We start from the raw sequence: 22,126 nt of genomic DNA on the forward strand, positions 1-22,126 counted from the left end.
CTTAAACGCCAATATTGGGTCAATGGCAGTGTGGCTCTGTTTAATTAAACTCAGTGTTGATTTGTAGAGACAGAATCCAGACCAGAGAGTGGTTTGGGTCTGCTCTGCCTCCTGACACGCTCCTTAATGGTGCCAACACTTCATTAATGCCGACTGTACATGGAGACATTCGCTCCACACTATGCAAGTCGGTCATATTGGATCTGGGTTATGTTTGATTAAGTGGCTGACTGACTATGAGCTTATAATTCATTACCTCCACCAAGGAGTTTATGTTTTCACTCCTGTCTGTTTGTTCGTAAACAAGATTACACAAACACAACTGACCAGATTTCCACGAAACTTGGCGGGGAGATGTAGTACTGGTCAGGGAAGAAGTCATTACATTTTGGTGTGGATCCAGGGAATTGTTATTGCTTTCTCTAACATTTTGGGATAGGGCTTTTTTGGAAGTTTTCCTAATCCAGGGGTCTCTAAAAGTTAAGAGAACTGAAATCTATGCGTGTTCTCTAAACTTGTAAGTGTGTGCAGTTTGATTCATTTTTAAGAGACTGTGAAGCCTTGTGCCATTTTAGTTATTGAAATGTCTCCCTCCCACCCACCACAAGTCCTCAGATATAACAGCTAAATTGTAGAACTGACATATTTCAATGACAGTATTAAATAATAGAAAGGAAAGAAGGAGGTTGCATTCTGTAGCAGCGCTGCCTTTTGCTTTGACAATAGGATGATTTTTGTACAGCTTCACATACCTCAAGTTGTATCTTTCATAACATGATATGTACATGATATCTTGTTTGCACACTAGCCTGGCTGTTCAGTTTGATGTGAAGTGCTCAGCAGAAGCACCAGTGTGATCTCACTCGTCTTTCAGCAAATATACACTCTTATCCCAGGTGGCTCAGAGACTGTTCAGGCAATCTCAGCTGTAATATCTTCCCTCATGCCAGCAAATCAATGAAAGAGAAATAACTGCACCAAGTTGACATAGCTTCATCTTTCCTCCCCCAGAAGAGTCTGGAGTCAGGATAGACGAGCTACCAGCTGATAGATAACATTAACCAGGTCTGATACCACACAGACAATTTGATGAAGTTAGGTTTTAATAAAAAAAATAAGCTTTGTCATCATTTGCTGCATTTACAAAGTCTTTCAAAGACATATTTATGACATTACTGATGCTCTAAGTGATACTGAAACTGCTTAAGCCTTGAACAGCGGTTGTTAAAAAGGTTCCCTTCTTCACAAAGAAAGATGTTGAACAAAGTAAATACTCCAGCTGCAGCACCCTGTCAGTTCTATGTGTGGGATGGATCAGTTTTCATGCCTGACCTTAGAGGAGTGTGCCATGGTTTTTGCATTTGAAACTCTTACTTAGGATATATGGCTGTCTTCAGTTTCAAACAAAACAAATTCATTTCATTTTGCCCTGTATAAACATATTTGTATATATTATATAGACATATATGTAATTTCTATATATTTAGTGGGGCACATACTTCATGGTCGTCTTGTCTGAAGTGTGTCTTACAAGGCTTCATTACCGCAGTATCCAGTATATGTATATATATATATATATATATATATGTGTATATATATATGTACATTTTTATATATATATATATATATATATATATATATATACCCCACCGATATGGGATGAATGCATATAGAAGGGCTTGTATAATAGCTCCAACTGAACTCTACTTGTCCTGTACATACACTCACTTGAAAAGGAGTTGACTGTTTACTCAGTAATCTCTCAGAGAGGGAGATGGTAGTGTTGGAAAGTGTGTGTGTGTGTGTGTGTGTGTGTGTGTTTGTGTGTGTGTGTGTGTGTGTGTGTGTGTGTGTGTGTGTGTGTGTGTGTGTGTGTGTGTGTGTGTGTGTGTGTGTGTGTGTGTGTGTGTGTGTGTGTGTGTGTGTGTGTGTGTGTGTGTGTGTGTGTGTGTGTGTGTGTGTGTGTGTGTGTGTGTGTGTGTGTGTGTGTGTGTGTGTGTGTAAGGGGGAGTCAGGGGTGGGGGTAGCAGATTGCCTGGAGGACCCTCAGGATAGAGGTTTCAGATCTACTTACCATCTCTTCACAACATTAAAAGGAAGATATTACTTTGCTGAAAGCACCGAAATTCAATGAGAACAGGAACAAACAAAAATGTTAAGGAATTCATTATAATATCATTTAGTGGATCAAAAGATTGGGCTGTGGCGAGAGAGAGACGGCTCAGTTGAGTTATGTTGCTCTGCAACCTCATCTGCAGTGCAGGAGTGTAGAAAAGATTGGTTTTGAAGATCTACTTCATATATTGTGTATTGTCAATGTCTGATGTCACTTAAACATCTCCAGTGACAAAGAGCTATAGGAAACAGCAAACAGTATAGGGTGGTTGACAATACTTTCCTAACACTGCTTCTTGGCCTTAGTCAGCAGGTTTTATGTGCACTTCTCGAGGGCTTTTACCCATTTGATGGGAGTAAAGCCACTCAGGGTGAATGTTTATCAGCACCTCATCCTCTGAGCATTGTCCTTTCTGGTGGGTAGAAATCACATGGCCTGAATCAATGGTCACCTGAGCTCTTCCAAATAATTCTCCATAGGCGCCTCACAGGGATCTGTTATCTCTCCCGAACTTTTCACCTTGTACATGGACGACTGCAGAAACCAGGACAGTGGATGCATCAAATACTTCGACAACATTGTGTTACGATGGCACAGAATCTGAACTATCTTGGCCTCAGAGCTTCAAATAGTCCTGTACACAACATGCTGTATAAATGACCAGTTTTTAAAGGCAGGCAGCTTCTCAGCCAGGTTTGGTCTTTACCAACTACAGAGAGATATATTTATCTGACTGGTTTCTGAGTTTCATGCTCATACAAGCTGTATAAGTGATCCAACTGTGAGTCACAATATTGTCTATGGGAGATATAAATTGGACTTCTACTTCCAGAACCAGGCGCAGCAGAAATCTCGGATTAAGTTTGAACTTTAATGATAACAATCATAATGTTATTCTAAAGAGTTCTCTCATGTATTTCTATCTGTGAAGAAAAAGGTGGAGGGTTGGTAATGTACAGTAGACGTTCGTGACTTGTTCAGTAATAACGACTGAACACTGGTGACTAGACGCGAAAAGGGCTTGAAACACACTGTTCACATGTGAGTGCATTTGAGGGTCCTTGACATGAAGTTGTTTGGGAGCAGCTGCAGTTGGTTTTGGAAGCTGGGGGTGCGCGCTGGGTGAGCACAGTCTGGAAACAAGACATATAACCAAGACAATGTCATTTCACCACAATCCAGGACCACGGCAACCCGCTGCTTTAACTTTGCAGGAAAACTAAACAAAAGTATTGTGTCAGTATTAAAAGTTCAGTTAAAGCCAGAATATTGTCTTTATGAAAAGAGTGTGACGAATATGTTACTGGGCAGCTTGTTTTTCAATCTGTGTTGCAGGCATGACATCAGTGTCTCTGTGTTGAGACAGGAAAATCTTATCCCGCTGTCATAAAAGCAACACAATAATGAAATGACATCACAGCGGGCCAGTAATTAAATGAACAGACATGCTGTCTTGGTGTTTTTTACTAGGCTGGGAGATTGTGAGTAATATTGCAGCATTCTGGAGAGTAGGGTGTTGATGAATTAAGCTACAGACTTGTTGTGTGCAACATTTACAGACATTAAACCATGTTTTCTGTAAGAACAGGTTTATTATTGTGGTCTACATAAATGTATGAACACACTCTCACCTGGTTTGTTTTTAACCCTGATTTCTCTCTTATACTGACTCATATTTAACAGAGTAACACAGGATCTCAGTTTGCTAACTGAGGGTGGTGTGGCAGATGACAGTTTAAATCAATCTAATCTACCTGGCCCTCAGCCTGACATTAAATGGCCGGGCTGCTGGTGGAGGGACATGACTTCAATTATTACATTTCAGTCAAAAACTCATTAGCTCAGTGACCTGCACAGCAGAGGAGGCCAGTGTCGATAGTCATGCTGCATGATACCAGGAAAAATAGTGTGTCTGACACTGGGTGAATTAATCACAGTCCATCCTCCTGCTGTGCCTGGCATCAGACAACAGCAGCACTTGGTTTCCATGCTGTTAACAACATGTTTCTGTCTCAATCAGCCGCAGAAAAGCTTGAAATCAGGAATTGTTTCGTCATTGTGTTGATTTACAAGGAAACTAATTTGCAGCCTTTGCTGAGGTTTGTGACGTGCTGTAACTTCTGCTCATTCGGAGGTTGCTCATTGTGCCAGAGCATCATTAGCATGAGAAAATGCTAATTTCATCGCTCTTGCTTTAAAGTTGCTGCAACTCCATTATGTTTTTACATAAATTGTCATTCGCTCTCGTTACATCAAAGAAAACTGATTTTAACAACTGGGCATGTGGGGAGGGTCGTACAGTAAACAGGGAAGTGTTAAACATTTCAGCCAGTAAACAAGCCTGAGCTCCCTCCAGCTCCCTCAGGGAGCAGGTCCACCACATATCCTGCCTGTTTACCATGAATAAGTTCCCCCAAGAACTTCTTATAAAAACTCCATTTATGAGAACTTCAAAGAATGCCCAGGCTTGCCGGGGGAAGGAGGAATCTTCTATCAGTCCGCCTCGTTATGCTGCAAGCAATCTCTCCCTGCTGATGGCTACAATGCAAATAAGCTGCCAGAGGAAGAAGGATTAGATTGAGCAAAATAGCAAGGAGAGGGGAGCAAGGAGATGAGAGAGCTGTTGGGAAGGTAAAGATATGAATAAAGAAACATAATCTGTGTCATCAGTCCTTAACAACCATGAAAGAGTAACACTTTAATCTTCAAGCAAATGGCGGTGAATCTCACCATGGCTGTTTCCACACTGATAACTAAGATCACCTCCGTGATCTACCAGACCAAAAGGATGTTCACTCTTGCACATGTCAGAGACAGTGGTTTCTTTATTCCTCCAGTAGCAGAATGTTGGGGTTATCTAGTGGTGCATGCTGGGTCCCATCAGCTTGAAGCCTCATTGATTCTCCGTTGGAGTGACTGGAGCAGAGGTCACAGTGGGGTCAGTACAATTAGCGATAAACCCCTGGTCTTTAATGAGGAGGGGGGATGAAAGGGTTGCCAATTACTCTGGGATGTTTTGCACTAAAAACAACCTGGTGCTGTTAAGACTCAGCATGATTAACCTTCACCAACTCTTAATTTTGTTTATTCTTTATATGTGGAAAAGCTTAAAAGAGAAGTTGTTAATTAGAGCGCACAATAAAACTGTTATCAGGGCTGCTAGTTTCACCTCCTTTGTTAACCAGTTCTTGAGGTTTATTGGGGTCAACAGACCAGTATTAGAGGGTCCCTAGCATTATGGATGAAATGCTTGAAAGAGTTTACAAACCATTATTATTAATGGAATGATTGCTCCAGTGTTTACAAGGTTCAACTAATGTTTCAACTAAACAATTATTCGAAGTTAAAAAAAAGTCTTGAAAAGCTAATTGGGAGCAATTAAAGTCCATAGGAAGCTTCAGTCACAGTGTCTTTATTCCTATATATAAAACTTCTAAGATTCTTGTTTGAATTAATACATTTTCTCCAGCAGTTAGCTCTTTATCTCATGAAAGGTAACAACATATTGGTTCTGAGCTAGCCTGGATGCCAGACGAATTTAGCCCCGCCCACAACATTTTTGGTCGGGCAGTTCGGTCTGGATCCGCTCTATTGGGAAAAAATGATGCCAGGACCGGGCCAATCAGATTGTCAGGGCGGGCTTTATACGATGATTGACAGATGATCAACGGTAACGTAATCAACCACGTCATCACAGTGCCCTTGGGTTGAATTCGTTTTCAACAAACATGCCTGCCGCTGGCGAGCTGAGATGTGTAGATGCTGCCATTGAGTCTGTTTTAGAAGACATCGACGGCGCATTCATTTTGAAAGAGGAACAGAGAACGTGGAGGCGACGCCAAAGCAACACACTAATCCCTATCGCCCCGGCGCTTGGCTGTTCACAACGGACTCTGAAGCGACGCTGAACCGCCGGGCAGCGCTAATAATATCACCCGTTGATCCAGTAGATCGCTGCACGGCTTTGTGCCGGTCACACCGGAGGCTGAAGCACCGCGCTGCGCCAAGGCTGCCTCGCGGTGCTTCAGCCTCCGGTGTGAGCGGCACAAAGTTTTAACATGGGAGTGGATGGGAGCCAGCTGTTATTTAAGGCTTGGCGCTGCGCTGAAGCGTCCAGTGTGAACTAGTAAATAACTCACAATGCGTTGCTTAGCAAACGTCACATACTACGTTGCTCTGATTGGTTGTAGGTCTATCCAATTGAGCGAAGAGGAATTTTACTTCCTGGTCAGTTGAAACACGCCCCATAATGAAAGCCCAATGGAGCGGTCTCAGACTCACATTCTGACTAGAATTGTGAGTCTGACAACGTCAGGCTAGTTCTGAGCTGCTTAAGCGTTTGCATTATCTCGGTCATCTCTGTTGGTTTGATTTAAATAAATATTTCGCCAATGTTAGAAAAATAACTTATTTGCCTTTTTTTGCTAATTCAATCAAAAGCTTGATACCAGTCTGTGTCATGTACAGTAAATATGATGGTAACCAGCTACTAAATAGCTCAGCTTACAACAAACTTGAAGTTGAGAACAGCATGCTCTTTACAGTATGAGCCAACATGTTGTTTATGCAGTGGACAAAACCACATCAGCTATTTGGCTAGCCAATGCTAACTATTTTTTTTAGAGCTTCAGAAGTTTCAATTTAACTGAAGCCAAATCTTCAAAATGTAGGTGACTGTGGACAGACTGAGTTCTACAACCAACCAACCAAATAATCGACTAACCAACCAAAACACCAACAACAACCAATCAATATCAACCAACCGACCAACTGTCAGACTAATCAACCAAACAACCAACCAAGTGTGCATAATTATGGGGCCCTTCTGGTGACATTTGGGGGGGAAATATATTAGGTGACCACAACACAATAACCCGTGTAGCGAGATAAATACCTCGGGCCACAAGTTATGATCGGTTCCTTACTAACAAGACCTGTAGAGCTGAACTGAAGACTCCTCGTGGTTGAGAGATAAAATCTTTCACTTAATCACATGATGAAGCCTCTACAATGGGCTTTGGTTTGACCAACACTGTCTGCACTGACTCTGAGGACACTGTGGTGGAGACATTTGCAATTAGACAAGAAAAAACATATGGACCATTTCCTTGCACCATGACGCGTAGCGTGTCTGAGGGATTTTCGTATTGTAGAGACAGGATGGGACTGGAGCATCTGGAAACAAGGAGAGATTGAGATGTACTAGGTTCGTTATTGGTGGGGATCGTCTTCACCCACCAGACATTTTTTTTTATTTCCCTTATCCTTCGTTTATCTCCTTTAAGGAGAGTGTGCACCACGCAATAGTCAAGTGTCATTTTGGTGAGGGCTGACTGAGAGAGCGAGAGACAGGTGACCTGTCACAATAAGGTAAATATGTAAACCATCTTTCCCCCATTCCGAATAAATATCTAATTTCAGAGGATAAACCTACTTAAAGGGGAAGATAATAATATAAAAAAATGTCTGGTTATCCCACCGCTAACACACCTGATACATCTCTATGTCCCCCCGTTTTCAGATGCGCCAGATGCATCCTGTTACCACAATACCAAAATCCCTCAGACACGCTCCCTGCACACACAACCTCTGATTAACCGCGTGTCCATGGGTAACTGTTGAAGAATAACTACAACTAGCCCAACCAACCACCCACAACCAACCAACCAACCAACCACAACCAACCAACCAACCAACCACAACCAACCAACCACAACCAACCAACAAACCAAACAACCACAACCAACCCACCAGACAAACACAACTAACCAACCAACCAACAAACCAAACAACCACAACCAACCAACCAAACAACCACAACCAACCAACAAACCAAACAACCACAACCAACCCACCAGACAAACACAACTAACCAACCAACCAACAAACCAAACAACCACAACCAACCAACCAAACAACCACAACAAACCAACCAACCAACCAAACAACCACAACCAACCAAACAACCACAACCACAACCAACTTAACTTGCTTGCGTGTCACTCAAACATTATGTCTGATCCTCTGACTTCTTGTCTCCTGGCTGCTTGATGATGAGTTGTATGAACCAATGCCTGTTGTGTTCTTGTGGTCAGTGTTAATTATTTTGGATACAGTGAGAATATTTATGCTCAGTGGAAAGAGAGAATGTTAAGTGTGTGTGTGTGTGTGCCTGTGTGTTTGTGGTGGGAAGATTATATTTTCCACTCCTTCTCCCTCTTGTCTGTCAGACAGGTCACGGAACAGGATGTACAGTAGCTGTCTGAACTAACAGGAAGTGGAGGAGTGTTAGTCTGTGTTTTAGCTGCAGTGTCCCGTCCTGCTGCTCCCACTCTTTCCTTACTGTTAGTGACAGAGCTGAGATTCTGAGACCTACATTGGCTGATAACTGTGTTGGTCAATGACAGGATTTTTTTCGGTTTAGGAGAAGACAGAGATGTTGTAACTTGCATTCATTCCAAGAAGGATGAACTTCTTTCATTTCAACACCCTGCTATGACTCAAAGTCACACTTTCTACAAGTCACACTTTCTGAAGAGCGCAGTCATAGGTCATGTTCTGCTGCCACAGAGCATTCGTAGAGTAGTTCCTTCCTCATCCTTGAGTTTCTGCTCATCATAAAGCAGCCTCACACTGAGGTCAAGTGGGGTTTTGTTGCTTTCTGACAAAACCAGGATTGATGTTCCTTTTGTTTCCAGGGTTTGTGCTAATCTAACCATCTTCTGGATCCAGCTTCATATTTAACTATGAGTGTAAATGTAGGAATTAAATTTACTCCACAAAAACTGTTCTAAAATGTAAAATGTTTTTAAATGTTTATGTACGCAACTGATACCTTAAAATATATAATGTCAAATAGTCAAATACAAGCATAGTAACAGCTCCTCCGTAGTAGGAATCAGAAATATTTTGTTTGTAGCAGGCAGAGCAAAGTTTATTTTTTTCCTGCTCATCATGCGGTCATGACCATTCAGTACACTTTATGTGTAGAAAATTTCTGAGGAAGACCCCCTTGGCTCAATTTAACAACAATCAGTGACATTGTGCTATTGTATAGGAACAACACATATAAAACCTTGTGCTATCCAACCTCGGGAAAGTGTGTTTCATACCCTCACAAAGAACGGTCACGCTTCCAATGATCCACAGGAATTGGATTTCATGGGTGAGATAAAGAGGAGTGCATTTGGCTGTGAGGTTCGCTCTGGGGCTTAGCACTCCTTGTTAAGGATACATCCAGAGGCAGGGTGTATTTTCAAGTTAAAGAGATGCGGTGAGAAGGTCAGAGTAAGTAGAAATTAGAAAACCCTAGATTTGTTTCTTTTATGTTTCATATTTTTTCAGCCTTTGGAAATAATTAAATAAACAAGGAAATCAAGCGTGAAAATAGCAAATATTCAGAAAATCTATAATAATCATTAAAATGTTATATTCTGTATGGCATGATACCAACACTTAATCACTTACTGGATAGAAAATCATTGAGGAATCATACAGATTGTGAATCTGTTGTTTTCCAATCCATGGCAAAAGTTTATAGTTAAAAGTTAAATCCAAAGTGCTCTATATGTATATTTTATAAATAATGAAAAGACACTGGAGCATTGCCCAAAGCATTCAAAGATATAAAGAGAATCAGGTGGATTCTGTAACCACATAATTCATTCAGCAAAGGACAGAAGCAACTGTCATGCATACCTTAAATTACCATATAATGTTTTTAAATGCTGCTTCTGTTTGTATCAGATTAAGCGTACATTTTTCTGGTGGTGTAATGAAATGCAAAGAAATGGCTCAACCTTGTCTGTGTGGGTGAGGGATGCAGCAGCCTTTTGGCTCGTCGCTCTGTGCTGTATTGATTATCACGCTAGCCAGATAGAGTTTCTGCCAGAGTAACATATTACATCAGCACTGATCAGGACAACTTGTCTGAGGATGTAAAACAGGCGCCAGTTTTGCTGTTCACCTTTATTTAGTCACAGACACATTTGACACACATGCTGAGGGTTACTTACAAACACATGGTTAAAACGTATGTTATTTGTGTTGTATGTTCTATTTCTGACAAAATTTACAATATTAATGCAGGCAGAGGCCATAATTAGTGAATCTTACAGTGATCAATGATTTAAGAACCATGTCTCCCGAAAATCAGATATTTAAGTGGATCATGAAGGTTTCATATATAACATTTTAAGCAAGTATAACATTTTAATAGCTTTCTTTTAATTCACATTAAAGGCTCAGAGTGTAAGATATAGGTGAAAGGGATCTATTTAGCAATAGCTAGCCAAATTTAATATAAATAATCCTGGTGATGTTTCTACTTGATGTTTTTACTACTCAAACTTTTACAAACTTTTGTTTTATTTACCTTAAAATGAGCCCTTTATATTTAAGTACTTTATATATATATATATTTACATCAGGGGCATGTCCTCTCTACGGAGGATTCCATGTATTTTACAGGAGCCCAAATTGGAAAAACAACATACCTTTGAGTTTTTATGACAACTGAAGGTTACCACAGGGTTACTTTCAGGTGTGGAAGGGGAGGATGAGGTGAGGGGTATTCAGCCGCAACTTGCATCATCAACACTAGATGTCACTAAATTGTCACAGGTCACTGAACCTTTAAGAATTAGTATGCCGATGGACAAATCTGCAAAGCCCCAAAATGTCCACTGACAACTTATTTAACTATGTTGCAGTGCCCTACCTGACTGTAGCTACTAATAATTAAAAGGCTTTTAATGGATTTGTTTTAGAGCCTCGCAGCAAAGCCCAGGAAACAAATTGGGGTCTTTGGGTTTCACTGACCATCACCAGAGGGTTTGTGTTGCCAAAAACTGACCTCATCACACTCAGGACTGAAACTATATGAACTCCGGTATCTGGTGTCCCTGTGCGATACCAGAGTTCACCCTGATCTCCTCTTTGTAGCAAACACGCAAACCATTGCTTGGAAACATGATCCACGCAGCAACGCTTCCTCACAAATGCGTTCAGCGAAAGAGATCAGTAAAATACACTAGAATAGGGTTAATGAAGAATGTTAATTTCTTGCTTAGTAAAAATGTGATGGTTGGGTTTAATTTAATTTAATTTTAGGAACTATTTTTTATTTCATTAATCACTGGATGTTTTTGTAAATCATTTGAAACTATTTTAATATAGAAAAAGAAAAATCTGGGTTATATTTGACACACAAGTTAATATTTATACCAGAGTATTTCACTTAAATTACTTGTGAATTATACAACAGCACATATCTTTTAGCTGATCAATGCATTATTATTATAACACAACATTTGACTATCAAACAGCTATATGTTACAGATGTTGTTTAAAGAGGTTCTCTCCTGCTTTTGCATTTTCTCCAAACTAGACCAGAGAACTGACAAGTGACTTTGAGCATCTACCACAGTTCAACTGATTCAGACGCAGCATTAATCAACAATCAAACACAGCCTTCCTGTAAGAGCACATAGTGAAAGAAAAGAAGAGGAGATGGAAATTATTGTTGTTCCCTTTTCAAAATATACTGTATGTCTTGCCATCAAATCATCCAGATTGAGTCTTTGTTACATTGCGAAAACAGAACTGACTTGGCAGGGTCAGCCAGGATCTGGGCTGGTGGTGAACTGGAAGGTTTAGACAATGCATGCGGCATCTTGCAAAGCAATCGCCATTACGTACAGCTCAGCTTTAAAACGTTAGAGGACAACAAAATAAAAACATGAAATATGAGATAGTAGGGTTTTTCCAATGGAAAGCACAGAAACAATCACCATAATGGCACATGACCAGAGCGGGATGAGGAAGTCTTTGGGAAATGGCAACTAGGCTTTAAATGCATTTTGAAAAACATTTTCTATTTGATTTTATTCATTCTTCATTTAACTGCTGTATTGAGCATTTAGGTGTATTATCTTCCATCAAATTTAGTGGTATTTTAAATCAGCAAAAAGTCCCCGGTATATTTCTTCTGCATGGTGCATGACATATGAATTTGTCCCATCTCCCAAGCCAGTGAACTGGGTGTGCAGTGAGGGTTTTGGTGGCTCAGCTCTGGGCTCCACATGCTGCAGTAATCTAGGGAGGGTTAGGATAAAGCCTGGCTTCGCCCAACTCTCTGCCTCCTCCCAGATAGATGAGATTAGGCAAGAGCTAAGGAGCTCTGGGGTAAGGCAGGGCTGAGAGACACTGAGGCTGAGAGGGACACAGCGAGGCAGGTGGGCTCCCCTGCAAGAGGAGAAAGCTAGAGAGAGGAGGCGAGTTCACTCTCAAGACTTCAGGATCAAACATGCTGGTGCACATGACAGAGTAATGCTGTGGAGCAAGATAGACAAGGTGCACCTTCAAGGAGATCCACTAGATTGATGACAGAATTTAATTTTGGATTCCAGAGAAGACACTGGGTTTGTTGGATTGTGGTTGGGAATCTGGTGAGTTATCATGTCCTTGTTGCTCGGTGGTCAGTTTACCCTGGGGTGCTTTATACCCTGCTGACACTCCCTCCAAGGACTGTGGAAATAGCAGTGAGATAGACTGCAGTACTGGGGAATTTACCAAATCAGCTGCAACCAGGTTTGGCAGATTATCTGTAACACTGGTGCTCAGCCATTTGAAAATATGAGAAGAATGTTGTTGTTTTTTGCTAGATTGATTTTCCTGGTATTATCACCAGTCTTGTAAACAGCCTGGGTTTGGCCATGCAGATGCATGGAATCCATGAGCCCTTGTCAGGCAACGCTCTTGTGAAGATGGACTGTTGAAAAGCTTTGCTGAATATATTTGCTTGTGTCATTGTTGGTGCTGTGAAGACTCAATGACACTAGGATTAAATTGACTCTGTCTCTGCCTTTCTCTTTTTCAGCAAGCCATGCCAAGCTGTTCCTGGAGTGACAGAGGTGACAGAGAGACTATATGTTGACGAGTGTCCGTTGAACCCTTTACTTCCTGGAGCTTACTGATATCCTGCTTCAGCTTTTACCGGGAGGTGTTTGGAAAATGGGGAGGAGGAAGATCCAGATCACACGGATCGTGGATGAAAGGAACCGACAGGTCAGTGTCCCTTTCTTATTATTCTGTCTTCTATATTATGACCATTTAAGTTCCTTTCTCCTGACACTACTCTGTTGAACTTCTCGTCAGGCTTCTGTATCACAACATGCATCCATACAAACATGCAATTCAACACCTTGCTACAGAAGGTTTCAGTCGTTATATAGATTTTTTTTTAAATGATATCTGACAAGCAGATTTAAAGTGGATATCGTTTCGAACCGGAACACAAAAAATTGTACAGACGTGCAAGTATTGAAAGTTTTAAGGAACACTTTGTAAAGGTATCCCTCAAGGAACCATTTGCGTACCCCGGTAGTTTCATTCTAAAGAATTTGTGTGAGCTGCTTCACTTTTCAGAGAGCAGTGGTCACAGCTGTTGGCGAGGGCTGTAATTTGGGGTTAGCTTGGTCCGAGCGGCACCCTGTCATTAGCAGGGTGGGTCAGCAATAGGGACAAACAGTGGCCTTCTCTCCACGCAGTCTCCCTGCTCCACCACACTGCTGCCCACTGGAATCCCTCTCTGTCTGTCTCCTCTATATATATCACCTCCAACAGCACAACAAATACCAGCCTGTCTGGAGGGAAGGCGCAGGCTCTGGAAATAGGGATGTGGCTGGAAAAAAAATATCTGGGATGATGTTTATATTTGATGTTTGGCTGTCTTGGTCAGACCATTTTTAGATAGACACTGCTTTAGCTGTGCACTATCACTGGAGCCTGCTGTAAATTTAGGTTCTCGCACTCTATTTTGGGAAGTTGGTCTGTTCTTGTTTTTTATCTGTCAAGTGCATCAAGTGTTTTAGCTGTTTGTCCTCAAACCATCACAAAAGTCACTCTGCAGTGTGTATGGTGCTGTAGTAGTCAATTCCTCAGCTTTCACCACCCACATGTACAGAAAGAGGAACAAGGTGATTATCTCTTTTCCTAGAAATGTGTTTTCAAGTCATGCTCAACTTTGTTTCAGAAAAAAACAGAAGAAAAAAAAATCTTTCCTGCCAATAAACAGAGGTATAGTGAGAACTGTTCATTTCAACACTATCATCTCATCTAGTTACTGATGCAGTGTTTTTTCAGTGAGCACTATTATTAACATACACCAAGGAGGTTATGTTCTGATCTACTTTTGTTTGTTATCAGGGTTTTAAAAATGACCGTTCCCTGAAATCTTGTGGAGGGGTGCGGCATTACCCAAGAGAGAGCCCATTAAAGCTTTATGAGGATCCAGATCATCGGGTGGATCCAGGGTTTTTCTTTCACTTTTTTTTTACCATTTTGAGATAGGGAATTTTAAAACATTGACGTCTCAGAGAGTGATACATGTTTATTGATGAAATATATCCGCGATGCTCACAGGACTGATATCCATGAGATCCAGATCCCCCCAAAAATCTTCTGAATTTAAATGTGGTTTCATAAGGGAACATTTAAATTCACAATTGAACTAGAATTATATTTGGATTTTAATTTTCACTCCCCCATTTTTCTAGCATAAGTGTAAATGTTCAGCCTGGTGGAACATGAACTCTGGCGACCATCTACTTCCCCACCAGGACATGGGATGTTACAGGAGATTCAAGATCTTGGATCGGGACACTTTGCTCTCCAGACATTACAAAAACAATTGAAACTGTATTGGAGACAAATTACCTTATATAAGACTGATTAAGAAAATGTTTAAAGAAAATTATACTTTACGACCAAACAGAAGAATAAATCATATATATCGTTCCCTCTTCGGCTCTGTGCGGTAAAGCATATACAGTATAAAGCCACAGTTCTATCATGCATGATGGTACTCTCTTCAGCTCCCTTGGTAGAAGCCTCCAAGTAGGACAGGAGATAAAGAGTAGCATTAAGTTACTGGGTTCCCCACATTTAACCTACATATTCCACACTTAACTCTCACGACAGTTACCTGACTTCCAGTGAGGTCCACATCAATGGAAGCACTTCATGTTCCTTCCTGCACAGAGGTAAACAAATGTGGGGATCTTCCTGGTTGCACTCATAGAGGAGTTTGTTTGTTCATTTCAGGAGCACGTAGCAGAGAAAATACAGGAGACTGGGTGTTTTCTCCCGGTCCATGTGAAATGCACACACGTCCCTCTTTCAAGTTATGTTTATAGGACAATTTATACTTCCCCTCAGTGAACTGCAACTTTTGGCAGAACACCAACTCAAACCTTTGGGGAGAAAGTGAAACTGGAAAAACTGCTTTTCGACAAACTATGGATAATACTTCCTCTGAGCATGCAGATTACTGTACCCTGCTTCCGTGTGTCAGGTTTTGTCAGCGTCGACTGTTTTCCGAGCAGTTGTAATCACTTTGGTTTGAATATTTTTTGTTGTTCCATACTGAATAAGACTCAGACCCTCCTCACCACCATTTGTAATGGTGCCTTTAAGCAAGTACCCAAACATCACTGCTCCAGTAAAACCGAACATTGTCCAATATTAGAAGGCCATGGGCTGCAGAGCTGTGAACATAAACCTCAGGGATTAGCCTGATTATCAACATTGCTATAAATCTTGGAAGTGTGGGAAGACATGAGAGTCAGAGGAAGCTTCTAGATGTGATATGAGCCAAGATCTCAGAAGACAAAACTACATGAACACAGTTGACTCACTGCAGGGAGGAAGCTACACACCAAGAAAAAGGAATGAAAGCATGAAAGATGTGTGACCTGCTGTGGGTGTGAATATGAGCTGTAAATGTCTCCAGTCCAAACCGTGTGTTCATACTAGTTGCATGTGATAGTTAAGCGGATCATGAAGGTTTCAAGAATGATTGCAATCAGTTAGATGTCACAACCCAAGACAACGCTACACATTTTTATGTTTTATGTTTGTTTTATATGTCCAGGGAGGGTTTACTGACAATACTATGGTTTTTCCAGGAATACCTTAATAGTTATCATTGAGAGAGGTTTTATACTTTCCAGGTTATTTCCATCAGCTTTGGGGATTTCAGTTCCAGATCATGCACAAGCACCTCCCCCTTATCCTCCTCTTTCAGTGTGATTAAACCTAATGCCATTGTAAATGTGTGTTATAATTACTGTGACAATATTTTGACAGCCACACATATCTTGCACAGGTGGCACGTTCGAAGAAGTGGTTAGCACTGCCGCCTCTTGGTTGTTTGTCTCTGTGTGTTGGTCCTGTGATACACTGGCGACACTGTGTAACCACCCACTCCCCCAGTCCGAGCTGGGATTGGCTGCAACACGCGTGTAAACAAATACTGGGTTCGATTTCTTTTAGACACCCCTTTGTCAATTTAGTATTAGCGATCTCTGATTTCCACCATGATGGAAAATTGATGCAAATAATGGGTCTGGGGTTAGGAATTGTTTAAAGGCATAGAAAATCAACAGATTATTCTTTTTTGGCTGTAGATATTTGAAGAAACCAGACTGATCCTTGGTGTGTGTCTCTCTAGGTGACGTTCATGAAGAGGAAGTTTGGACTGATGAAGAAGGCCTATGAGCTGAGCGTTCTGTGTGACTGTGAAATCGCCCTCATCATCTTTAACAGCTCCAACAAGCTGTTTCAGTATGCCAGCACCGACATGGACAAAGTCCTACTGAAATACACAGAGTACAACGAACCACACGAGAGCAGAACCAACTCTGACATTGTAGAGGTGAGTGGTAGAAATCTCTCAGTCTTCTCCAACCCAAGTCCTTATGTCAGTGTAAGTGTGGAACCTGTTCTGCCTTTTTCCATGGACAGAGTTTTTTAAACAGCAGTGGAATTCTAATCAGGTTTTAGAATTCCTCAGTATTTGTTGTGAAAGCTCTCAGACTGTTGGCATTCATTTAGAATAGTGTTTCTCTGTGGGGGCGGAACCACAAACTACACTCATAAGTAAAACATTTCCTAAAACCAGAAAAGTGCCACCATCAGCATGACTCCACTATAAACGGGTGAGTTCACGATGAAACCTTTCTCAGCAGCGTTATGAAATGGTTTCGTATTATTATTAAACATTATTAATTAGTTTATGAATTTATTTATTCGTTTTTTTGCTATTTTGCATTTTCTTTGAATTATAAAAAGGATATTGTCTCTCAAAACTTGCTCCTAAATTATCTCCTGTCCTTTTTAATGCCAAAAAGTTACATTCTGCATAATACATGTCATATATGGATTATAAATATGAAGAATTATGTATTTGTACACTAAATAGCAACACAATTTTAAGATTAAAGTTCGAGTGTTTTAGTAATTTACTGTATCGAAGGGTCTTACCCAGGTCCACCTTCTTAATTACACCATCCTCTTGAGGATGAATAATCTTGTGATTGACAGTCATTCAGGAATCTCCTCTAATTTACTGTCTGGCAGGTGCAGCCTTTCCAGCTGGACATGACCGAGAGGGCAAGCTCACTAATCACTGCTATTACCTGTGCAGAAATGGGCAGAGAACCACCAGGTTTAAATATCACATTTTAAAACAGTTTAACTTTTCCCACTGCCCCAGACATGTCTTTGCAGGCTGATCTTGATTTCTGAGTAACTTTGGCTGCTGTTTATGTCTGTAAAATGTCTAACCATTGCAGTTTTTTAACACCTTTTAGTATACAGGGCCATGATAAAATCCACCCATTCTGTGGGGTGCTTCAGCGTCATCAGTGTGGTGACGCCAGCAGTGTTGCATCATGGTCCCTGAGCAGCGCTACCCTGTCTATCATAGTACACACCCATTGCTGCGGCCATTAAAAATGAATGTTCATCTTGAATCATTCTCTGGCTGTTTAAGTAAGCCTCTCATGCCTTTTTGTCTTGCTGAGAATCTGCAGTTAAACCTCCCACCCATCCTACACACACACACACAAACACACACACACACACATACCCCCCCCCCCACACACAAACACATAAACTATAAAGAAGCGCAATATCCCTATTAACTGAGTTTATTTTCAAAATGGCCCTTCCCCCTTCCTGATAAAACACATAAGTGTTTTAGGGAGAGTACAAGTATGTTTTCCATCTGTTCTCTGTCCTCACTCAGTGTCCTCTTTATGGCCAGACTCAAAGAATAACCCTACCAAATAAATCTAACATGGTTTCGAAAGGAACTAGACAATTAACAGACTAAACAAGGTAAATACAGTTTTACAGATAAAAATCATTTGAAATCATCGTCTTAGATGTAGTGATATTAGTGGTAGGTTGTTAAGATGCATAACTGGCATTGCCCATAGTGATTCTAAATAAACTTAATCATATCTATTCTCCTGCTGTAAACCACAAGCAGACACCTGTGTCTGCTCTGTATCCACCAGGCTTTATTTGCCTACTTTGAGCCCTTATTTGTTTTTTTCCCCACAAATGACATACTGATAGATACACTAGCAACAACAAAGACTGGAAAGCAGGAGGTTGCTCTTTTACATAATGGTGAGTCTGCGACATTTAAGCATGGGATTTGACTATGTGTAAAATAACCCTCCGCTGGCTGCAACAGACATCCCGTGTCGGGGGGGCTGGAAGGAAGCTCTATTGTTGTTTGATGAAACGTGAGGCTGATGATTATTTCTCACATATAAACAGCTCACAACTTTCTGTCTATACAGGCAGTCTTCACATCATTTTACCGCCACATGTCTCTTTACTTTGTTAAATATACAGTAAGTATGTTCAAAATCTAATTGAAATGTGAATTCCACTCATTTTATGTGTCAGGGAATATAAACTATAATGATGCTGCAGCTATTGAGTATCATTATTGTTTATATTCCTGACACATGAAATGAGTAGAATATAAACTGTAATGATAATGACTGCAGATATTGCTTTCTTCAATTTTTAAATGGGGATAAATTATCGTTATGGATGAATATTTCCAATGGCATTGGCCGAATACACATTTTGTCTTGACTGAGCTGTCAGTGTGCTTTACTTACCAGGGCAGACATCGTATTACATTGATAATAAAAACATTTTTCCTCTTTTCAACAAGCCTGCCTAGAGTTAACCATCCACTTTTTGTGTTTTAAAGGAATACTTTGACATTTAGGGATGCTGAGGTGGTTTAATGCTGAGAGTTGAGTATCATAGAAGCCAAGAACTAGTCCATCACATAACCCCCGATAAGACTGCTGTATATGTCTGTTTTCTCACTCAGGTCTTTTTACAGACTTATAAATGAGATGTGATATGCTGATGAGCTTCTCTGGAAGGTGGATTTTGGTATGATGTGGACAGTCAGATTAGCCCTATACCTATTTTCAGTCTTAAATTGTGCTCTGTTAAGTTAACCAGATGCTGGCTGTCAAGATGTGTGAGTCTACTTGAATATACTTATCCGACTATTGGCAAAGCAGCAAATGTAAAACTATTGATTTCGCTGTTTGAGAGTGTGAGACGTGCCTTGGACCATGGTTTGAAACAATGAACCAACGTTTTGTCCCACTTAAACAAGTGCTCTCAAACTCTTTTGTGGTTTGACAGCATTAGAAGTTGAGACAGCATTAAACAATAGAAGCGGAATTCTTACTGGTCTCTCCAGAAACGGTGTTGCCCAAGCTAGTAGGATTGCATGCTCTCTTCACCACTGACGATAAAATATTTGTATGATTAAGACATTCATCTGGTGCTTTCAGTGTGCTTAACTGTCTCTTTTGTGGGTCCATTAGTGAGTAATAGAATAAAGTTGGGAGTGCTCAAATCACAGATAGTGCTAATCAATGGTTGACAATATTGATGTTGAAGCAAAACTTGTGCTTGTCCAAACAGTTTTGAACCAATCACGTTACCAGTGTTATCATTGTCTGCATTGTTAGTTGGAATCAAATATCATGATTCATAATCCTGAATATATCTTAGCAAAACTAACTTTTAATTTCAGTTTGATTTTAAGCTGTAGATTCTGTACAGATCTTCTGTACGTCCATATGTGGGAGATGAAAGTGTTCAGTCAAGCTGAAACAAAATTGAAAGCCAGGGGAATTTTTTTTATGATGATGATCTGCCAGCAACTACAAAGTCTCAACTGCTCAGCTAATCTTACAAACAGATTCCTTTTGTCATAATAATGAGACAGGTTTGTGTTTAGCAGAGTTGAATTTCAACAAAAACAGAGCAGCTGTCCAAGGTATGCAGTGCAGTCATTTCTATGGAGGACCATACATGACATAAGTAAAAATAAATAAATAAATAAATGTATAAATAAATACAGAAATAAATAAATAAATGAATAAATAAAAATGGAAATAAATAAATAAATACAGAAATAAATAAATAAATATGTTAATACCAAAAGAAATGTCAAAAGAAATGTCTTAAATATATTTTAACATTTATTTTTTCCCTGATACATTTCCTTTGCATTTGCAGTGTCCTTATGCTAATGAGAAAGGCGGGCCTAACCGCAGTCTCATGCAGGATTGGTCACAGGAGTGTAATGATCCAGCCCTACTACTTCTGCCTTTCAATGCTGGTGTCCAGTAGCTGTTTGGGACGTTGAGCCAGTTCACACTTAAAATGAACTAGTTCAAGTTCAGAGGGTTAGTTAAGGTTATTTTTTATTGGGATGATTTAGCTGTCAGTAGTCCTGACTGTGAGCGACACGTCTCGTGTTGTAATGAGCACAAGGAGCGAGCCGAGAGGAGGAGGAGGAAACAGAAACTCCAGCTCGGTACAAACCACCTGCAGCTTCTGCTGTGATCATGAAGCCGCTGATCTCTGAGCAGATGTGACCAGAGAAGCTCTGTGTTTCCACTGTTTCCACTGTTCCACAGAGTCACTAACTGGCTGCTTCACGGTGAAGTGCTCAGGTCTCAGTCACTGCCCGTGTCTCTGAGCGAGTGTGTGACGGAGCGCAGGGGCTGTGTGTGTGTGTGTAGCTCAGTTGACCAATCCTGCTCGAGACTGAGGTTAGGCCCGCCTTTCTCATTAGCATAAGGACACTGAAATGTGGAAATAAATAAATGTGGAAATAAATAAAAGTTGCAATAAAAGTGGAAATAAATAAATAAATGTGGAAATAAGTTTAAGACATTGATTTATTTAATTCTGCATTTATTTCCATATTTATTTATTTATTTCCACATTTATTCCAACTTTTATTTTTCGATTTCAGTGTCCTTATGCTAATGAGAAAGGCGGGCCTAACCTCAGTCTCGAGCAGGATTGGTCAACTGAGCTACACACACAGCCCCTGCGCTCCGTCACACACTCGCTCAGAGACACGGGCAGTGACTGAGACTTGATCTCTTCACCGTGAAGCAGCCAGTTAGTGACTCTGTGGAACAGTGGAAACAGTGAAAACACAGAGTTTCTCTGGTCACATCTGCTCAGAGATCAGCGGCTTCATGATCACAGCAGAGGCGGCAGGTGGTTTGTACCGAGCTGGAGTTTCTGTTTCCTCCTCCTCTCGGCTCGCTCCTTGTGCTCATTACAACACGAGACATGACGCTCACAGTCAGGACTACTGACAGCTAAATCATCCCAATAAAAAATAACCTTAACTAACCCTCTGAACTTGAACTAGTTCATTTTAAGTGTGAACTGGCTCAACGTCCCAAACAGCTACTGGACACCAGCATTGAAAGGCAGAAGTAGTAGGGCTGGATCATTACACTCCTGTGACCAATCCTGCATGAGACTGCGGTTAGGCCCGCCTTTCTCATTAGCATAAGGACACTGCAAATGCAAAGGAAATGTATCAGGGAAAAAATAAATGTTAAAATATATTTAAGACATTTCTTTTGACATTTCTTTTGGTATTAACATATTTATTTATTTATTTCTGTATTTATTTATTTATTTCCATTTTTATTTATTCATTTATTTATTTATTTCTGTATTTATTTATACATTTATTTATTTATTTATTTTTACTTATGTCATGTATGGTCCTCCATACATTTCAGCTTGCAGAGGCCTGACATGAATGAGCATTACACAGAAACACAGACAACATGTGGC

The 22,126-nt window shown here is 40.5% G+C and overlaps 1 protein-coding gene across 1 annotated transcript in view; it reads left to right on the plus strand.

Moving 5' to 3' along the window:
* The window catches only part of LOC133955338 (myocyte-specific enhancer factor 2A-like), a 41,068-nt gene that overhangs the window by 5,295 nt on the left and 13,647 nt on the right, over nt 1-22,126 (plus strand). The window contains exons 2-3 of the mRNA XM_062390135.1: nt 12,996-13,183; nt 16,629-16,832. Of these exons, the coding sequence (XP_062246119.1) occupies nt 13,130-13,183; nt 16,629-16,832 (258 nt within the window). The 5' untranslated portion in view covers nt 12,996-13,129. The remainder of the gene's footprint in view (nt 1-12,995; nt 13,184-16,628; nt 16,833-22,126) is intronic.

Source organism: Platichthys flesus, chromosome 1, assembly GCF_949316205.1.
Source record: "Platichthys flesus chromosome 1, fPlaFle2.1, whole genome shotgun sequence".
Taxonomy (NCBI): Eukaryota; Metazoa; Chordata; class Actinopteri; order Pleuronectiformes; family Pleuronectidae; genus Platichthys; species Platichthys flesus.